Raw genomic sequence first — 17,785 nt, forward strand, 5'->3', positions numbered from 1 at the left:
GGCCCGGGCTGAAGAAAGCCGTCACCGTGGATAAGAGCAAACCTGTCTTTAGGGCAAAACTTTCTCTATGCAAAACTTCTTAAGGGCACGGTCACATACGTCGTGCAATCGTCATACAATTTTGATGCTATAGGATGTTCCTGCAGGCTGTGACAGAACCAACCACTGCTAAGGATTGTAGACAGCCTTTTGTGTAACAAGACAGCTGAACTTTGCAGGACACATGCATTGGGCTCCCAGAAAATGCCCTGAGTTAGTGATTGTACGACAATCGCACGACGTTTGTGACCAAGCCCTAAGGCACTGTCACTCTGCAGGAAAATCACTTAGGGGCAAGGTTGCCAGCTCTAAAATACATTTTCGGCAGTAATACGCCAGGTGTTCTCTCGATCACCGCACAAGTGTTAGAGATCGGCCGATGTTCGCAGTATTTTAGGTGAAATTTGCTGGAGTTTCTAACACTTTCTGACCTTCTAGTGATGAACAAGTACAGCCAAAGCTTGTTGACTGTGACGGGGCTTTATAAGGAATGTAAGTCTCTGACTTCTCCTTTTGAAATAAGGACTATACCACTCAACAAAAGGATGTATTTTTCTGTCTCTCACTGTGAAGTGTTTGTAAACTGAAGACTTTGATAACTAAGCAGGACCAGCGAGTATTTTCCACTGTTCTAGCAGATTTTGTAATAATATAACAAACAGGGTGAACAAAGGAAATTAATTTTTGTACATGGACTCAACAAGATAGATAAATTCGTTTTTGAGTCAAAAGAAAAAACACAATATCGTCTTTATTATTTTTCTTCATTTTTGGGGGATAACAATTAAAGTATATAATATCCAGAGTATGTAACCTTGTGAAGGAATGTTTATGAATGTCTTTGTAAATTGTATGTAGCAGTTGCAAACAGTACTATACTAAGAAGTCTTGCGACGTTGTTAAAACATACAGTTGTTGGTAATGAATTATACAGAGGCATCATCTAAGTCAAGATTAAGTCTCTAGTTACAGAACTGAGCTATTCGTGAATGGATAGTTTTTGTTTAAACCTATTTCATAATGTTATAATCAGCAATCATTGCTGGGTGTTCTGTATCTCCTGCTAAGGCTGTTCCATACAAAGACAATCATCACTGTATTGTGTAATACATTACTAGAATTATGTTATTCACTCTTAGTGTTGGATCTAGGTTGTGTCCCTTGTCAACAGTTGTATTACTGGTACAGTCAAAACTGCCCAAGAAGTCCACAAAGGGGTTAATGAAATTTACATTATGTGGACAGCTGGTTACTATAGACAGGATTATTAATGCTAAATTTGAATGTGTCAATGGGAAAAAGAAGTAATTATATGGAACCACCAAAAACTGGTCCCCTTGTCCAGATGGTCCTTATGTAAAGAGAGTCACTTGTACAGGTTTGCATTTTGTTTTAGTTCCTAAATACCAGTGTTTTGTTTTTCTGGCATTCTGAAGATTTAGAGTTCTTACTCGACCCTTCTCACAAACTCAAATGCCTTGAAAATCTTCTTCTTTTTTTTTTTGTATCTGAGGCCTTTGTAAAAAAACAAATTTTGTACAGTATGTGGAAATTATTCACAAATCAAATCAAAGTGCAATGAGTAGAAAGTGCCTTATGGTTTTCAAGGTATTTTTTTTAATTTTGAAGTTACGAAAAAATTGATTCAAACAGAATAGTAACTTAGTATAAGCTGCAGACATATAAACACAATTTTGTTGTCCTTGATGTAGCAGATATGGACTGTTTCGTATGTATGGTATTGGCAAGTTCTGTACCTTAATTGTAGTGCCTTAAGGGACATAACTACATCGCTTTATCTAGTTTAATTTACCAGTGTGCAAAGACATTGTGGCATGGCTGTGTAAATGTCAGCTAACCTCTCCTAATATGGACATGATCATGTACAAATGTCATGGTCAGAATGTTCACCACTGCTGGCAGTGAATGCCTTTGATGCATGGGCAAATAAGAAAATAACAAAAGATTGTATAAGCTGATATTTGTATTGTAACATCTGCTTCATCCTAGACAAACAGATTGGATATGATTGTTGACTGGAAATGTAGAGGAGCGGAGCCTTTGACTGTTAATTTTTTTTTCCACTGTGCACACTGCCTTCATAAAACTGTTGTTTCAAATGTCCTTGGTTGTTAATAGCCAAAGCCAAAAGTTTCTGCTATGTTTAGTTGTTACTGTCATTAGATGATTGCATTTAAATGCCTGTGTAACATATGTATACAGAGTGCAAAAAGCAAAAGTACACCACATTAAAGTACTGACACAATCTTCAATCATGTGTGATGGTATGTATGTTCAGGATTGCTAGCTTGTTGAAAGCTTTACCCCTTCTATTATGATTTTCATGACCCTATGTTTGCTCATGGAAGTACATGTACTTTTACAGGGCCATTGTTTGGATACGTAACAAAGGTAATTGCATTACATGGGGGTGAATATCCGAAACGACGTCACTTGTATATTACATCTAAATTCTGGTCCAGTATGTTGGCGCAGTGACTACGAGCCCATTAGTAAGATAAGCACTACCAAACCTGTATTTTTTTATAATTTGTGCATTGCATTCAGAATAAACTAGAATTTCATGTCCCATACCTCTTCCTACAACTGTTTTCTTTGCCCACTTTTTAAATGTGCCAAGGTATGTCCTCTTATGCCCAAGTGATGTAGCCAAAACTGTAAATGATTTCAAAGGAAAAAGGTCAAGGATAATGTAACAAACGCTAACGTCTGTTACCTGCATATTAACAAACATGGATCTACTACATAACCAATTCCAATTTACATAACCAATCATCTAAAAAATAAAGTCAAGTAAGTTTTCACTGAAAAATGAACTCAATTACTTTTTAACCTAAAGTTGCTGTTTGGCACATTTGCTATTTACATGTAGTACATAAATCACTATTTTCATGTACAATATTGACCTCTGAAAAAGTACCATAATCAGGCTGCTTTTGTAAGTCACACGTACTACCCTGCTTATTAGTTTAACCCTTAAACTGCCAGACTTCCAGCCCTTTAAATTGCTATCAGTGCCATGGTTGGCCGCTGACCTTCAAAAAGAAACCCATGAACAAGGTCAAAGTCCCTAACTTCCGGGGCTTGTGTGCTACAGGCACGCAAACCTGCCGATTCAGTGAAATACGCTTTCCCGGATGTATCCGGGTGCAGCACACAGGGCATGCATATGTTGCCGGATATATCCGGGCTTGGCAGTTTAAGGGTTTTAAGGAGAACAAGTATCCATGTCTCATTATAAAAAAGCTCTTGTCATTTACATTTCTTGTAATAGTGGTCCAGTACATTGATTATACTGCTGCAGGGGTCCCTGGCAAGTGGGCAGCAGTTGGCAAGTTAATGGAAAATAATATATACATATCTATATACAGTGTTTTCCACAATGGAAGGTTCCTTGAAATTGCACTTCATCTTTCTTCTAGAGTCAGCCAGCTTCAACTGAAAGACAAAGACAATAGATATTACTTTACTGCCTGTACATGTAGGTTTGTCAATCTTGAATAAAACACTTGGTTGTGTACAAAGAACCAACCCAATGAAACTATTCGGGAACATATTTTGTCCTTTTCTGAAAATGTATTCATGTATTCGTGGATACTTTGGGGCCGGTCTGCTTCGCCTCGCCTGACGGGGGGGTTGGACCGCTTGACTTCAGAGCCCCTAGTCTCTTCTCAAGAGCTGCCACCTCGTTTCTAAGCTCCGCTTCCGCGATGGCCTTCTCCAACTCCGCCTTGCGTTGTTCCAGGACGTCCATCGCAGACTTAGGGTTGGGGTCCTCGAGCTCGATGGGCTGCTTTTCTGCCGGCGGATCCTTGGAAACCCCCTGGCAGTGCTTGCCGTATTGGCCCGCCTTGTGACAAGACAGCGGCTCGCCACAACCAGAGCACTTCTTCACTCTTTTTGGGGTCCTCCCCATGATTAAGGTGGAAGGAGGAAGGGAAGAACGGAGGTGACGGAGAAGAAATTGCGGAGACTCTCTGATGCAGCCTGCTCCCTAAGATCTGATGGCGGGAGTGAGTGGGGATCCCACGTGTAGGTTAGACCCTGGGAGCGACTGCATCCAATTAACAACTTTGATCCCCGGGGGGGCCCAAAGATCCACAATGAAACTATTCGGGAACATATTCTGTCCTCTTCTGAAAATGTATTCATGAAGTGCTTTCATAACTTCAGTGGCAAGACCTAACAAGCCTGGAATTCAGGCTAGGAATTAATCTCCAAGCACATCCTACAGTAGCATAAGATAGTATCAAAAGCTGCCAGAGGCATGAAGCTGGCCTAGGAGTGTGTTTGGCTACCAGAGAGGCTGAAGACTCCCTTTGACCAGCTGTACTCCTTAGCCAGCTTTGATACTATCTTATGCCACTGGTAAATCTGCCTGGAGAATAGCTATGAGTTATCCCTGTAGTTGTGTGTGTTGCATGTACCTGTTGAGAGAATGGGGCCTGTCTGCCCTGTGTGTATCCTGTGCCAGGAATTAAGTGGACAAAAGCTAACAAGACTGCAGGATACATGTATGACAGTATGGGTTAGCCCTGTAGTTGTGTGTATTGCATGTACCTGTTGAGGGAGTGTGGCCTGTGTGTGTCCTGTACCAGGGCTGCCGCCTGCCGTCTCAGCTGGTAGTTCAGGAAACACTTCATGCTGCGCACCTCCCTCACCAGCAGGGGCAGGATACACACCGCGGTCAGCAACGTCTGCACAGACACAACAACAAGGTCAAGTCTTATGCAAGGGTCATATTTCCCACTAGGGCACAGCTGGGCTGTTTGCACAATTTATGGTCTGGAAGAGTGGCAAAACTTTAGTGAACTTGATAGGAAGAAAACTGAAATTTGCAGGTCAGGATGATTTCTAGACACTCACCATCAGTATGAAGAAGTAGAAGACCCAGTGCCAGTCCAGGTGTAGCTGTTTGTGAAGCAGAGGAACCACAATCTGGGGAAGAATAAAGACTTGCACTGTTATATACACATGTACTTGATATGGCTTACAGATACTCAATACTGTGCCCTAGACACGGGATAACAAATACAGCTCCTACAGCCTCCAAAAGCTAATGGACTACCTTTAGTTTTAAGAGCTAAAAAGCAAAAGTTGCCCATACATCAGAATAAGGGGGTCAACCTCCCTGATCAGAATATGCATTGGGCTTGGCTCCACTATATATAAGCCCTGGGCCAAACATAGGTGCAAGCACTACAGCAGGTCCACTGGTAGTGAAGTGTGTTTAGCACTTAGCAGAGAAAGAAGTAAAAACCATTTTTAAGAGTCTTCCATTGGTATGACCCAGCTACAGTACCCAGTCTTCCTTGCAGAACTGGTAGTCTCCCATCCAAGTACTGACCCGACTGCATGTTGCTCAACTTTCCGGGATCAAGGGATCGGGTGTATCAACGCACCACAGCCATAGCCTACCTTTATTTTTACCATGTAACAACTGTGACCTCCCACCTGTCCTACAGACGCCCCCACACTGCCTGTCCCATCCACGATGCCCGTGACCGTGGACAGGGCTTCGCTGTTGCCCTTGATCAGGTCCTGTCGTCCAAGGTCAGCCGAGATGGCAGAACTGATCAGGTTGGCAGGACCTCCGATGAAAAACCCTGGGGAAGAGAAAGCATAAAAACAGCTTGTTTTTAGATGGAGCAGAGCACTTTGGACAAATACCTGTAGCTTTTTACAGCTGAAACCTACATATCTGATATTTTGTGAAAAACAAACTTTTTTGAACAACTACATGTATGTTACACAATAGAACATAATAACCTCCAGTGAGTGTCCTTAAGCTTTGCTGAAAATTGACAAATCTTGAGATTCATTCCAAACATCTTGAGATTTTGAGCTAAATCTTGAGATGTCTTTACTTAATCTGGAGTCGTTACGTCAACATACTTTCAAAGGATGCTTTGAAAAGATCTCAGGATGCTTTTTAAAAAGTTTTCGTCAGTTCTAAGAACTATGATGAATTTTTTTCTTCCTATGGTTTATACACAGAGTTTAATACCCTGTAAAAGTTACCATTGGCTGAAAAGCTGACTTCCACAAAAACCTGTCCAAATGCAAACGAACAACATGCAAATGTACACTGGAGACATTCAAATGCACTCACCAGCTACGGCCATAAGAACGGCATTGATGGTTTTGTTGTTTGGGGAAGCTGAAAAAAAAGATTATTTACAATTGAACTGTTTTCAACAAACCCTTTAAACTATTATTTTCTACAACTGACTATTATGCTTACAAAGAATCCTCTTACTACTTGTATTGGTATTTAAATGTGACAAAAGTATGCAATCTGTGTTTGTACCCGTCCCTTGAGCAACTGCTACAGACAGGTTTGACAAAAAATCTTGGATGATGCAGATTGGTTTGAACTAACTTAAAGATTAATCCACAGTGCACCTACCACTGTAGCCCCAGAGGGAGGGGAGGGCCAGTAACAACATGGTCACCACCGTGGGGGCTCGCTTCTTCATACGGTCTGACAGATAGCCGCCAATCATGCCTCCTGTGGGACAAAAAGTTATATGATGGCAGGCACTCAATATGATCTAAAACTCCCCATCCACCTCTGTCAAAATGTAGAAATGCAGAATAAAAACATGAAAATGCAAATACTTGACGGACATGCAGCCACTTTGATTGGTCAAACCACTAATTGCCATGCTAGCATTGGTTGAACTGCTAATTGTGGATCAATCTGTACGTACATACCTTGCCTTGTGATGTGAAACCCTATTTACTCTACACAATATTTATGAAACCCTGCAGCTTAAGTACAAAATGATTCTTGTATTTTGCAACAATTGTAGTAGGTATTTGTCAATGAAGAGTAGACATCCAGGTAATAAGATATGCCAAAAAGCAGTTACTCAAGCAGCTGGATATGATTTTGAAAATGGTCAGACATTTCAGATAGCATCCACTATCGTTCGTCAGTGACAATTGTAAAAAGTTCCTTACCTATGATCCCTCCCACATCGTAGTAGATGGAGATCTCATCAGCGACTGTCTCCTTCCAGCCGTACTGGGAGTGCAGGTAGAACGGCAGCCAGAAGAAGAAGGAGTAGTTCACCAGCTTCAGACAGGCGTAGGACAGGGAGTACTGGAACAGGCAAAGCATTCAGAAATGGCCTGTCCGACAGAAATACTACCAGGCCTTCTGCTTATATGTATAAACAAAGCCCTATACTGATTTGGGGCCTAATTCTCATTGAAATGTTCCAAATGCTGTCACCAGTCTTTATGACTTCTTCATTTTCCCACAGCATCTAATATGTTTTACTGCAGGCAAAATTGTTAGCTCTTATTTGTGGCACACCTTATATAAAAAAAAATGTTTTACAATAATGTTAAAGACAGTAACAAATACATGTATTACCATTCTTCAATTTTCTACATAATCTACCTAATCTGGTGTAAGAAAGCTGTGCATTTTCAAATGTCCCTAGGTACGTCCTCTGATACCTAAAAGATGTAGTCAAATACATAATACAGTAAATCATTTTGAAGAAAATTCAATAAAAGATCAAGTTTTAACAAATGTTCCTGGTAATGATTATTTTGCCTGCCTAATACATAACCAATGTATAAGAAAAATAAGCTATCATTTTTTGGTTATCAGCAATGGAGGAATAGTAAGATAAGTTTGACTGAAAAATGTGCTGATCATTTTTTGATCCTGAAACTACTATTTTGCATGTTTCAAAGACATGCGAGACTCCTGCCTTACTCACAGGTATGACCCCGGGGAGAAGGACGGCCTGGAAGAAGCTGATGGCCTGGGGGCGTGTCTGTGTGAAGGTCACGGGAGGGTCAGTGTCAGTCTGCACTAGTGGGGTTCTCGGTGTGACACCTATGGGGAGGGGGGCAGGATGACAAAAGTCACATGCTTGGAATGTTGTCTTTTAATTTTACCAGCATAGCACACATGTGTACAGCTTACCAGAGGATTAGTTACAATCATTCAAATATGTTGCCAAAAATATGTTAGTACTCTGGGAGCCTAAATGTACTTCTAATTCATAAAAGGAAAAAGAGGTAGGGGATAATCCTGATAGAGTGATCACCTTCTTAGACAATCAACATAGTGGTACAAACCTGCAAGATACTAAAGACCTACAAAGGGCCATAGAGGACAAAGTGCTATGGAGTAGGCTCTCTTCATTGGTAATTTATAAAAATGATCTTTTTCACCCTGACAGCTTTGTCTCCACAAATTTGTGCCCATTCCAAGTTACGAGATTTGCTCAAATTTGGCAAGTAGTTGTTATAAAGAAACAACATTTACACTAGTCCTGGTGTTATGACATTACCATTCTCATCCTCCTCACCACTGGGCTCACTGTCATCATCATCATCATCTCCATCCTCAGGTTCTGGGAGACCTGCCAATCACAAAAGAGAGTCAGTCAAAGTGTACCTAGGGTTACTGTGAATTTGTTTATTTTCACAGGGATTTAATTTTGATGTTAAAGTGGTAAATAGGTATTCATGGTATTTAAAGTTTATGGTTGAAACAATACATTTGCACAAATACACATATTTGCAGTGTTATCATTTTGTGCAACACCTGCTAAAATGAAACCATGAATGCTTCAATTTATGAAGATTAACAGTATATCAACCACTTGAAAGTTTGACAAGAAGAACAGGGTAGAAAATTGATTAAGATATTATCAAATACATGTAATGTTACGTGTGCTGACAACCAGTCATTCATATGATAACCAAAAAAAATGGTTTGTGAAAGTGTGATGTAAGGTATGGACAACATTACTAACCAACTTCCTTTGGAGAAGGCACCAGGGCAAAAAAATTGATAATTCCTCCAGCAAAAAGCACGGCTGATGTCACCAAAAAGGCGTACTGAAATAAAGGGACAGACAACGTTCATCATCATCATCATCATCGGTCGACATGCTTACACACAAAGACAACATTATATAGAAAACACAGAGAATGTTACATGGAACCACAGAAGGAACTGGATTTGTAGCTGCCAGTCAGAGGTCCAGCGTGTGCATTTTCCTCTTGTTTGTGCAGGACTACAAGTTATCAAATTCAAAGAAGTTGTGTTTGCAAATTCACCAAAGAAATACAATATCACAACATAGACTGAAAAATTACAGAGTTGGATTTTCCAGGGACTTTGCCACTGAAGGACATCCTACCTCATAACCATAGTCCAGAACCTGTGACACCAGCAAGGCTCCGATGATGTTACCCACAGAAGCACAGGCAGACCAAGCACCCAGGACAAGGCCTCGTCTGAGGGTCAGGATATACAAACATCGTCAGAAAGACCATTAGAAAGCAGCCTGCTCCATCTTAGAAGAGAATGGACCAAACCACCTTGTTCAAGTGAACAATATAAAAAATAAACATCGATACAGTAGAAGCCATTTAATTGCACACTGTATTTGCCAGCGTATTTCCTGCAATTATTGTCAATAATGCGATCTTGCTGGACCGGACCAGTTTGAGACTTTGGGATTCCGTGCAATTAACAGAAGTGTGTGGTAATCCATTGTGCAATTAACTAGCTTCTACTATACATAGACAATGCATTTTTGGTGAAAATGAAGTAGACACTGTTTGCTACAAATCTGATTATGACAGCAGCATATATTCTCTACAAAGGTTAACATTAGCTTTTGATAGTTTTTGATACAGTTACAGTAGTGCACAAAACAGGGCGGCCTTACGTTGATTTCCCAAACCAGTTTCCCATGATGGCGACCACACACGGCCATCCCGTGGACTGTAGCAGTCCGTTCAGCACAAACAGGATGACATAGACTGGCTGGCTGTAGAGATGGATCCACTCTGTCAGGCACCCAAACACAAACACCTGAAACAACAGGGGCATCACTTAAACCTTCCTCTCATGTCTGGACTGCTACTCTCCAAGCAGAGGTTTGGCTCCTTTTTTTCACATTTTAGGCATTTTCTTCTGGCGTTCTATTTTGTACTGTCTTTTTCATGTCCACAAGCAGAAATCTCAACAAAATAGAACACCTGACAAAACGCCTTAAGCATGTAAAAAAACTAGCTGGCGCCAAAACTCTGCTTGGAGAGTATGGACTGCTGCTTGTATGAGTCAAGCAACAGTCCTGGTGAGCAGAACTGAGATCCGTCCTTTTCGCTACATTTTCTCAGACCAGTAATCACTAGCCAATCACGTCATTGGATACAGTCAAGATGATTGGCTGGTACTCTCCACTCCAGCAAAAGGAGGGTGAGTATCGGATTGGTCAAGGGCTGCTCCTGGAAGGATCGATTGCAGATTGCAGATGGACATATACAAGTAGCAAGCTTAGCACAAGAAGATGAAGACTGATGACAAGGAAAAGAAGTGAGCTAGAAATGTGCACTGAAATACAAATTGGGCATCCAGGGGTCATTGGTCACAGTGGTAATGCAATATCACACTACATGTAAATGTTTAAGAACAATACTTACTACAATAGCAGACAGACACATCCCCAGGGACAGCACCTTCCTCATGTCAAACCTGTTACATAAGAGTGCGTCCATTAGTTACAACTGTGTACTGTAAATCCATTTAGTTCGTGGATTGGGGAAAGGGGAAAGCTCATTGCATTTAAGTGTGGTAGGAAAAAGTTTCTAGTTGGCCTCAGCACAATGATCAAATGATTGCTATGATGACATTTATGCACTTTAATAGACTGCTAAATTTGCTAAAACAAGTTACCATCAACAAACAAATAAATAATAACAGTATTGCAATGCACGACTTCAACTATCTCCTAGTCAATTGTTGATTGTTGTCACTAAATGTGTAGTAGTTGTCTTCATAAAGAAGTTGTCTTCATAAACCAAAGCCTTTATTTTCAAATTAGTTGGCAAAAGGATGCATGTTCCACCTCTCACCTGTCTCCAAGAACACCACTGATGTATAAACCCTAAAAAACAATAGAAGGGTGATCAACAAGAGGGTCTTGACAATGATGCTATTTCATGAAGAATTAACATTAGCTGAAATTTATATGTAACTGTACATAATTCAATCATGATTGATGCTACAGGCATCCTGACATCAAAAAGTGATCCTCTTTGTTGCAAAAGGTTGACTCATAACAAAAGTAAGTAAACACCGTGTCATCTAGTCCAGAATAGCAGATAACCTATTACATATTACGGTTAAAAACATTTTCAATTTGATAATTGTGAGTGTATGACACCTTTACAAAGAAAACCAAAATCATAAAACTGAAGCTTTTTGAAAAAAAGTTCAACTATCTTGCAAAGGTATCCCTCTAGCTCTACAATAAATTGTATTTTACAGTAAGTTATTAGTCTTCACAACTCCACATTGCCCAGAACATAAGCTCACCACAGCGTAGGAGATGAGGAAGGTGGAGTCCAGCCAGCCCAGGAAGGGTTCAGCATCACTGCTGGAGTCAAACAGGTGGCGGGCCATCCAGATCTGAAATCAGTCTTGTTATTATTATTATTATGGACCATTGCATATTGTGGGTCATGTGTCAAATGTGAAGGCACCTGATAAAATACATCTGGACAAGAACTGTTAGAGGCTTTCACTGTTCAGTTATTCTGTTCTGACCTGCAAAAGCAGGTAGAACAGAGGGTCTATTAAACATCTACGCACAATACCCAGTGATGATTTTTTTCTTTGCATTGCATACCCTGTAAATTGCCTTCAGGGGTATCAGACCAGGTTTGTACTAAAGAGTACAATGAAGTACCTGGACAGATTTAATTGATCCACTCACACTGGGAAGGACTCTTTTACACTTAGAGTTCAGTGGGTTCATTTACGTTCTTGAAGTGTGGCACTCCTCAAACACAGGACCTCCATTTAACGCCCTATCTGAGTGACATCCCTAAAGCTAATTACTCATTTTCACAAGAGTGAAGTGAGGAAATTTGTGTAAACTGCCTTTCCCATAATTCCAAAGGGCACTACATCTCAGCAATTATCAGGGAACTGATCAAACCAATGACCTCTGTGCTTTGAGCCAAACACCCTGTAAAGTGTGATTATGCTATGTGATGCCACAAGTTGTACAGCCCACCTTCTCTGGCCGCAGACATGGCTCTGTAGCATTGCAGAACTGGGGAGTCCACTCTGAGGAGATGGTGGTCTTGATGTTACTGAAGGTTTTTCTTGTGGCGTGGAAGAACGCATAGCTGTACATGTGCATATGAAAACTGTTCTTCTAAATTTGAAATGATAAAAGCATCAACATCATCTGGATCACTAAAATGGGCCGCCACTGCCAGAGCACTGTCATTTCATAATTCCGAAGTAACTTTTATACTAAAGTGGTATGCTTTTTACTTGCATGCCCAACAGAAACAAAAAAATGATCAACCTGATCAATTGCATTGCATAAAGATGAGACAATACATTATATTGTTATTGTTGATGCCGATGTCCTGTTTAATGTCTATTTCTCCACTCGACATGGTGCTGTTGTATTAATAAATGTACTGTACATGCATAGCAGGTGGGTCCCACACATCATCCCCCCTCCCCATAAAAAAATTTCCAGATTTTGACTCGACCAGCCAGTCAATTTGTACCTGGTTTTCAACGTTTTCTGCGCTTGTCTTAGCTTAAGTATAGGTTCTACCATTTACATACCTGAAAAATGTCAGCAAGAACACAAAGACGTGGTAAATGCTGTATTTTGACTTCAACTGTCTCCACATTTGGCTGATCGACGCCATCTTGAAAGGTATAAAGGTCAATCACCTCAAGTAACCTTTATTTCGCTGTACGGCCAATCTCCAAGTAGATGTAAGGGTCTGGCTCAATCGTCTCTGCAACATCGAGTAATACGGTATGCCGGGTATGAGTACGAATAGGTCGATGCTCACTTGCTACAAAGGGTGATGCGCAATTCTTGAAATAAAAGCAAGTTAAAATCCTACAAATTTTCCGCAAACCCCTCCGAGCACGACAAAACACCCGGTATCCGATGGCAGTAATGAATAATCTCCAAGCAGATTCCCTGTGGTATTAGATAGTATCAAAGCTGGCCAAGGAGTATAGCCAGCCAGAGTAGGTCAGCTGACTCCTTTTGGCCAGCTTTGAGACCCCTTTGATAATATTAAAGGCACCGTAGGATCTGCTTGGAGATTAGTAATGTGGTCATGTGATCATCTCACCGAAACTATTGGCAATCCCATGGGCTTGGCTAGCAAACAAGCTTGACCAACAAAACCGGTCTATCAAGTACCAACTTACATACCATCATATGCGGACTGTACTTGCCCAGGTCTCAGCTAAACTTCAATCTGAAAGGTACATTACTTCTTGTAATTTCATTCAGGCAATTTCTTAAAGTTTTTGTCGCCTTATTTGATTTGGAAAAAACGTGTAACAAGTTAGCACTTGTAACAATAGTTTTCGGGTCACTTTTGGGTGTGTCCGAACACGAAGGGCTTTAACGTTACACACCTATCAACCAAGATCAACCAACGGTTTCGATCTTTCGGTCTTCATCCACTAATCATCTGATTAAGGTAACCGAACTTTTGTTACTTTACACAGGATCTGTTCCAGGACCTTCCTGTGGCCACATTTTATGGTCCGTTTATGTTTGGTGCCCATACATACCATAGGAGAGCCACACCTTGAGTCTCAATCCTTTGAGGTGAGCGGTGAAATATGTGGAACATGTTTAAACTTACCTTTGACCTATGACTAACCCGAGTCTGAGCGGAGTACTGAACCAGGCCGCATTGTCTAGTCACAAAACTGTTTAACTGTTATGTCCGATCTACAGGACTTTTTTTGTCCTATAAAGCATTAAAAGTTATATGTTACAGATCTATGTTTAATGACGAACAGCGAAACGAAAAGCTCAAATTACACATGGCTAATCTAATGTTAGGATTACATTTTTGCCCCAACAGAACACCCTCAACAAGGAAAGCAAATCAGCAACAATGGCCAAACCCATATGCATGTCACTGGTGTGGCTGATCGTTATGGTTACATGCCTGAGTTTCACCCTCGTCAAGGCTGACGGCTTCAAGAAAAAAGAGGCATTTGAGGACTTCTTTGAGGAGGCGGCTGAGGTCCTCGACGTTGAGAAAGAAGTATACAACTTCTACTCTCGTGTTTTACCGGAATACGAAAAGTGGAAGAAGGGGGAGATATCATATGAAGAATTTATGTGGAAAGTTGGGAAAGCTGTCGTTATGTGTGGGTGCTCGATGGGAGGAAAGGTCGTGGGAGCCACCATTGGTGCGTTTGTTCCCATTCCCCAGGGAAAGCGGCTAGGGGCTAAAATCGGCGGTAAGATGGGGGAGCTGGTCTGCGATGCTGTGATAGAACTCATAGTCACCTTACTCACGCCAGCTACGTCGTGCTATAAACTCATAGCGTAAGAAGCGTTTAACATTCTATACCGTTACTAATCAAACAATCCTTAGTCAATATGTCACCATACAAACGCATCACCTATCACGAACATAATAGCTTTAACTAAAATATAATTTTTCCTGTCATTGCCATTGGAGGGCAATTTTAGAGCGAAATACCAGTCGGTCACAGGTTTGTATTTCTTCTGTTTGAGTCACCGATTTCAGAACAATTAGATACTATCCATAACAACTTGCATGACATGTTTTAGCAAGTGATAAGGAGAAGAATGTTTTGTGCAATTGTCACTCTGATCAATGATGTGTATACCGATGACTTATATTAGATGTTTCCAGCACCCTTTGTAAACATACTAGTACTCTGCCATTCTTGTCACAGAAATAAAGACTTGCGAAAAGGTATGCCTCACTGTCCATTCTTATATGACTCCATTCTGTTCAAAGTTATGATATGGATGACTCGGTGTCACGTCACTCCCATAAACTAAAACGTGAAAAATAGACCACCTGGCGGTCCTGACCAAAACTAACATGCCTGCTAAAACCCTAAGCAGTCCTCATAGGACTCATAGTTTACGAATAAAAACTACAGAATGCTGATCCATAGTGTGTACCATCTGTTTTGATAAAAATGTTTCTTGGACACAGGTAAGTTTGAAATAGACATATAGAGAGACATGTCCAATTTTCATGATCTGGTGATTAATGCTCCAGCTACAAGAATGTCAGGTTATCAATAACATTCAATGAATCGTTGTCAGCTCTAACGATGTCCCAGAACCGTCACCAGACTCAGGCAACGTTACATATCCATGCTATCACCTGACCGAAACTATGGGGAACTCCCTGAGTGACTTTGCAGACAAATAACACACCTGCACAACAAAGCACGCAGTTGTTTATCCTCTGTGAAGGAGAAGTGTAAAGGAGTAAGCACAGGCTCATAAACCGTTCTATATCTTGCTTGCCTGGCCTCTCAACGTCTCTCGTGTTTGAAAGGTAATTACATTTACTCATTTTGTGATCAATTGCGTCGTACTTAGTTTTCGTCTGCATAACCCGCGATGGTATATGTTGATGCTATGTTGCCCGCTTTGTGTTGGAAAAAAATTCGACCACCAGCCATGGTTTTGATTTCAATACTCCTGTCCACATTCACTTTCAATCTGCTTTTAAGTACTTATAACCTTTTGTACTTGACTTGTAAGGTATCTGCTGTCCCGGATATCTACACACTCAGGTGTCTTCACACGTACCACAGTAGAGCCACACTACATAAGTTGTCACGTCCACAGTGACACGTCACCTTTCAGGTAAGCCTGCAAATGCCTTTGTGTATAATGTCCTTGACCGTGATTATCCAGTATCTGAGTAACAAATTAAACCAGACCCTGTGATATTAGTGTTGTATGAGATAAGATCCTTAGTTAAAAATTGTTCATGATCGATTAAGATATTCAATTAACTTGTCGTCGTAAGAAATAGCACACAGTTGTAAATCCTTGGTTGTGAATAACGCAAACTTTGTGATTCAGTCATTACTTCGCCAACCTGATGAAATCATTCACGGAAACTGTACACAAAAATCAAAGTTATCTGACTGCGGCATTTTATGACATTACTATCAGTTCTTTTTGTTGTTGTTGTTATTCAAGCTGACAGACGTGACACGACAGATGTAGTGGTAGCGCACTGAAGTTTGCAAACTTACATGTATACGACCAGTTCAAATTACAACTGGCTAAAGCTGCTATATTTAAAGTTAGGTTTGCATTTTGGCTCCAACAGAACAACAAACAAAGAAAGCAACTGCTCGACAATGACTAAACCGATGTCGCTGGTGTGGCTGATCGCTATTGGCCTGCTGGCTTTGAGTTTCGCTGACGTCACGGCCGGCACCTTTGAAAAGAGGGAGAGCGAAGACGATGTCGGAAAGGGGGCATCGAAGGAAACCTCTGGCGCTGGTATTGCGGAACTACAAAATTGGAAGGACAAAATCGACGCTATAGGGGCGTTGGTCAACATTATTGCTGATGGCTCTGAGTTGTATTCTCGCATGTCTGCTAAATACGAAATTTGTACGTGATATGGTCAGGAGGGCGTTCTTGATTTTTGGTAAGGCCGGCGGCAAGGCTGTAGGCAGTCTAGTGCCTGCAGGTGGGATTGGGAAAGTGATTGGAGGTCATTTTGGAGAAAAGTTGGGGGAAGTACTTGGGATCCTTTTAGCAGGGGAGGCAGCTGGTGACGTAGAGGAAGCCTTAATACCCCCAGGTAGAGGCGATAAGGGAAAATACGCTTTGAGGTGTTTGTGTGAGATCCTTGGTGCTTTGGGGAGGACCCTCGACGTTGTCGTTCAGTTTAGTCCCCGTGCGTCAGCAAGCTACGAAAAGTGGAAGACTGGTGAGATATCAATGACGGATTTGCAGTGGGAAGTTGGGAAAGGTGTGGTTAAGGCCGGAAGCACGGCCGTGGGCACAGCCGTGGGCGCGTCCCTGGGCGCATGGTACATAGGGCCCGCCCTCGGGCAACTGGCTATTCCCATCCCCGGGTTGGGGGCGGCGATGGGAGCTTATGTTGGCAATTGGCTGGGAGGAAAGGTCGGAGACTTTGTGACAGGATAAGACTGGAAATCGTGCTCGCACAAGAAAAGATAAGTGATCATAAGTTTGACGATCATCAGATTAGCTTAAGTTAGCGATGAAACAGATTGTGCTACTAGTACGTAGAATGCATCATCTAATGGTGATCTATGCTGTATCGGTATTACAAATTAGTATAAACGTGGTCTTTTTCAACCATCCCACAAGAAGGCTCTGTTTTATTGGTCCCACTTATCATACTGCTTTTATGACAGCCTATCTTTCTGACTACTGACGTCCCGGTTAGCACTTGTAAAGAACCAGGAACGTAAAAATTCCCTGGCGTGCAGTGAACTTGGCAGACGGGTAACACTCCCAGCACCATGCAACTATACATTAATTTTAACAAAGTTGGACAGTTAATTCTGTCCCTACCCATGACTAGCCAAACTTTTGATGTGACAAAATCGGAACATGTGAAGTTGTGAATCCAAAACAGTACAGATACATAAAGGGGGTTAAAAATCAAGATTTTTAACCTCCTCAGATACATCAAATATCCCATCACGTATTCTGCATATTGATTGTTGTTACACAACTAATGCCTTAGGCTTAGGTCACATTTCCAAACCGGGGCCCGGCCGGGATGTTTAAAGAAACGAAAAATTAAAATGTATACCTAGAAATATACGCATGTAATTCCCAAGAATCTTATGTTGACATTTCGTGTATTTTGATGTCCTTTATATCATTCTTTTCCC

The 17,785-nt window shown here is 41.2% G+C and overlaps 2 protein-coding genes and 1 long non-coding RNA gene across 3 annotated transcripts; 2 read left to right on the top strand and 1 right to left on the bottom strand.

Moving 5' to 3' along the window:
• Positions 1-813: 813 nt before the first annotated feature.
• LOC118415778 (sugar phosphate exchanger 3-like) lies at positions 814-12,847 on the bottom strand. Its single transcript, XM_035820595.1, has 17 exons — positions 12,698-12,847; positions 12,126-12,240; positions 11,423-11,515; positions 10,960-10,991; positions 10,528-10,579; positions 9,771-9,916; positions 9,237-9,333; positions 8,847-8,931; positions 8,379-8,450; positions 7,800-7,918; positions 7,027-7,168; positions 6,470-6,571; positions 6,173-6,220; positions 5,515-5,666; positions 4,927-4,998; positions 4,621-4,757; positions 814-3,498 (listed from the first exon to the last, which is right to left on the bottom strand). Exons 1-17 carry the CDS (start codon positions 12,781-12,783, stop codon positions 3,495-3,497), a joined length of 1,554 nt encoding a protein of 517 aa, XP_035676488.1. The 5' UTR covers positions 12,784-12,847; the 3' UTR covers positions 814-3,494.
• Positions 12,848-13,193: 346 nt separating this feature from the next.
• On the top strand, positions 13,194-14,847 carry LOC118416114. The gene is made up of 3 exons (XM_035821187.1): positions 13,194-13,360; positions 13,610-13,712; positions 13,975-14,847. Exons 1-3 carry the CDS (start codon positions 13,314-13,316, stop codon positions 14,449-14,451), a joined length of 627 nt encoding a protein of 208 aa, XP_035677080.1. The 5' UTR covers positions 13,194-13,313; the 3' UTR covers positions 14,452-14,847.
• Positions 14,848-15,313: 466 nt separating this feature from the next.
• Positions 15,314-17,627, top strand: LOC118415220. The gene is made up of 3 exons (XR_004831090.1): positions 15,314-15,444; positions 15,654-15,758; positions 16,234-17,627. It is a non-coding gene; the product is annotated as an uncharacterized LOC118415220 (long non-coding RNA).
• Positions 17,628-17,785: the final 158 nt, after the last annotated feature.

This window comes from Branchiostoma floridae, chromosome 5 (genome assembly GCF_000003815.2).
Source record: "Branchiostoma floridae strain S238N-H82 chromosome 5, Bfl_VNyyK, whole genome shotgun sequence".
Classification (NCBI taxonomy): domain Eukaryota; kingdom Metazoa; phylum Chordata; class Leptocardii; order Amphioxiformes; family Branchiostomatidae; genus Branchiostoma; species Branchiostoma floridae.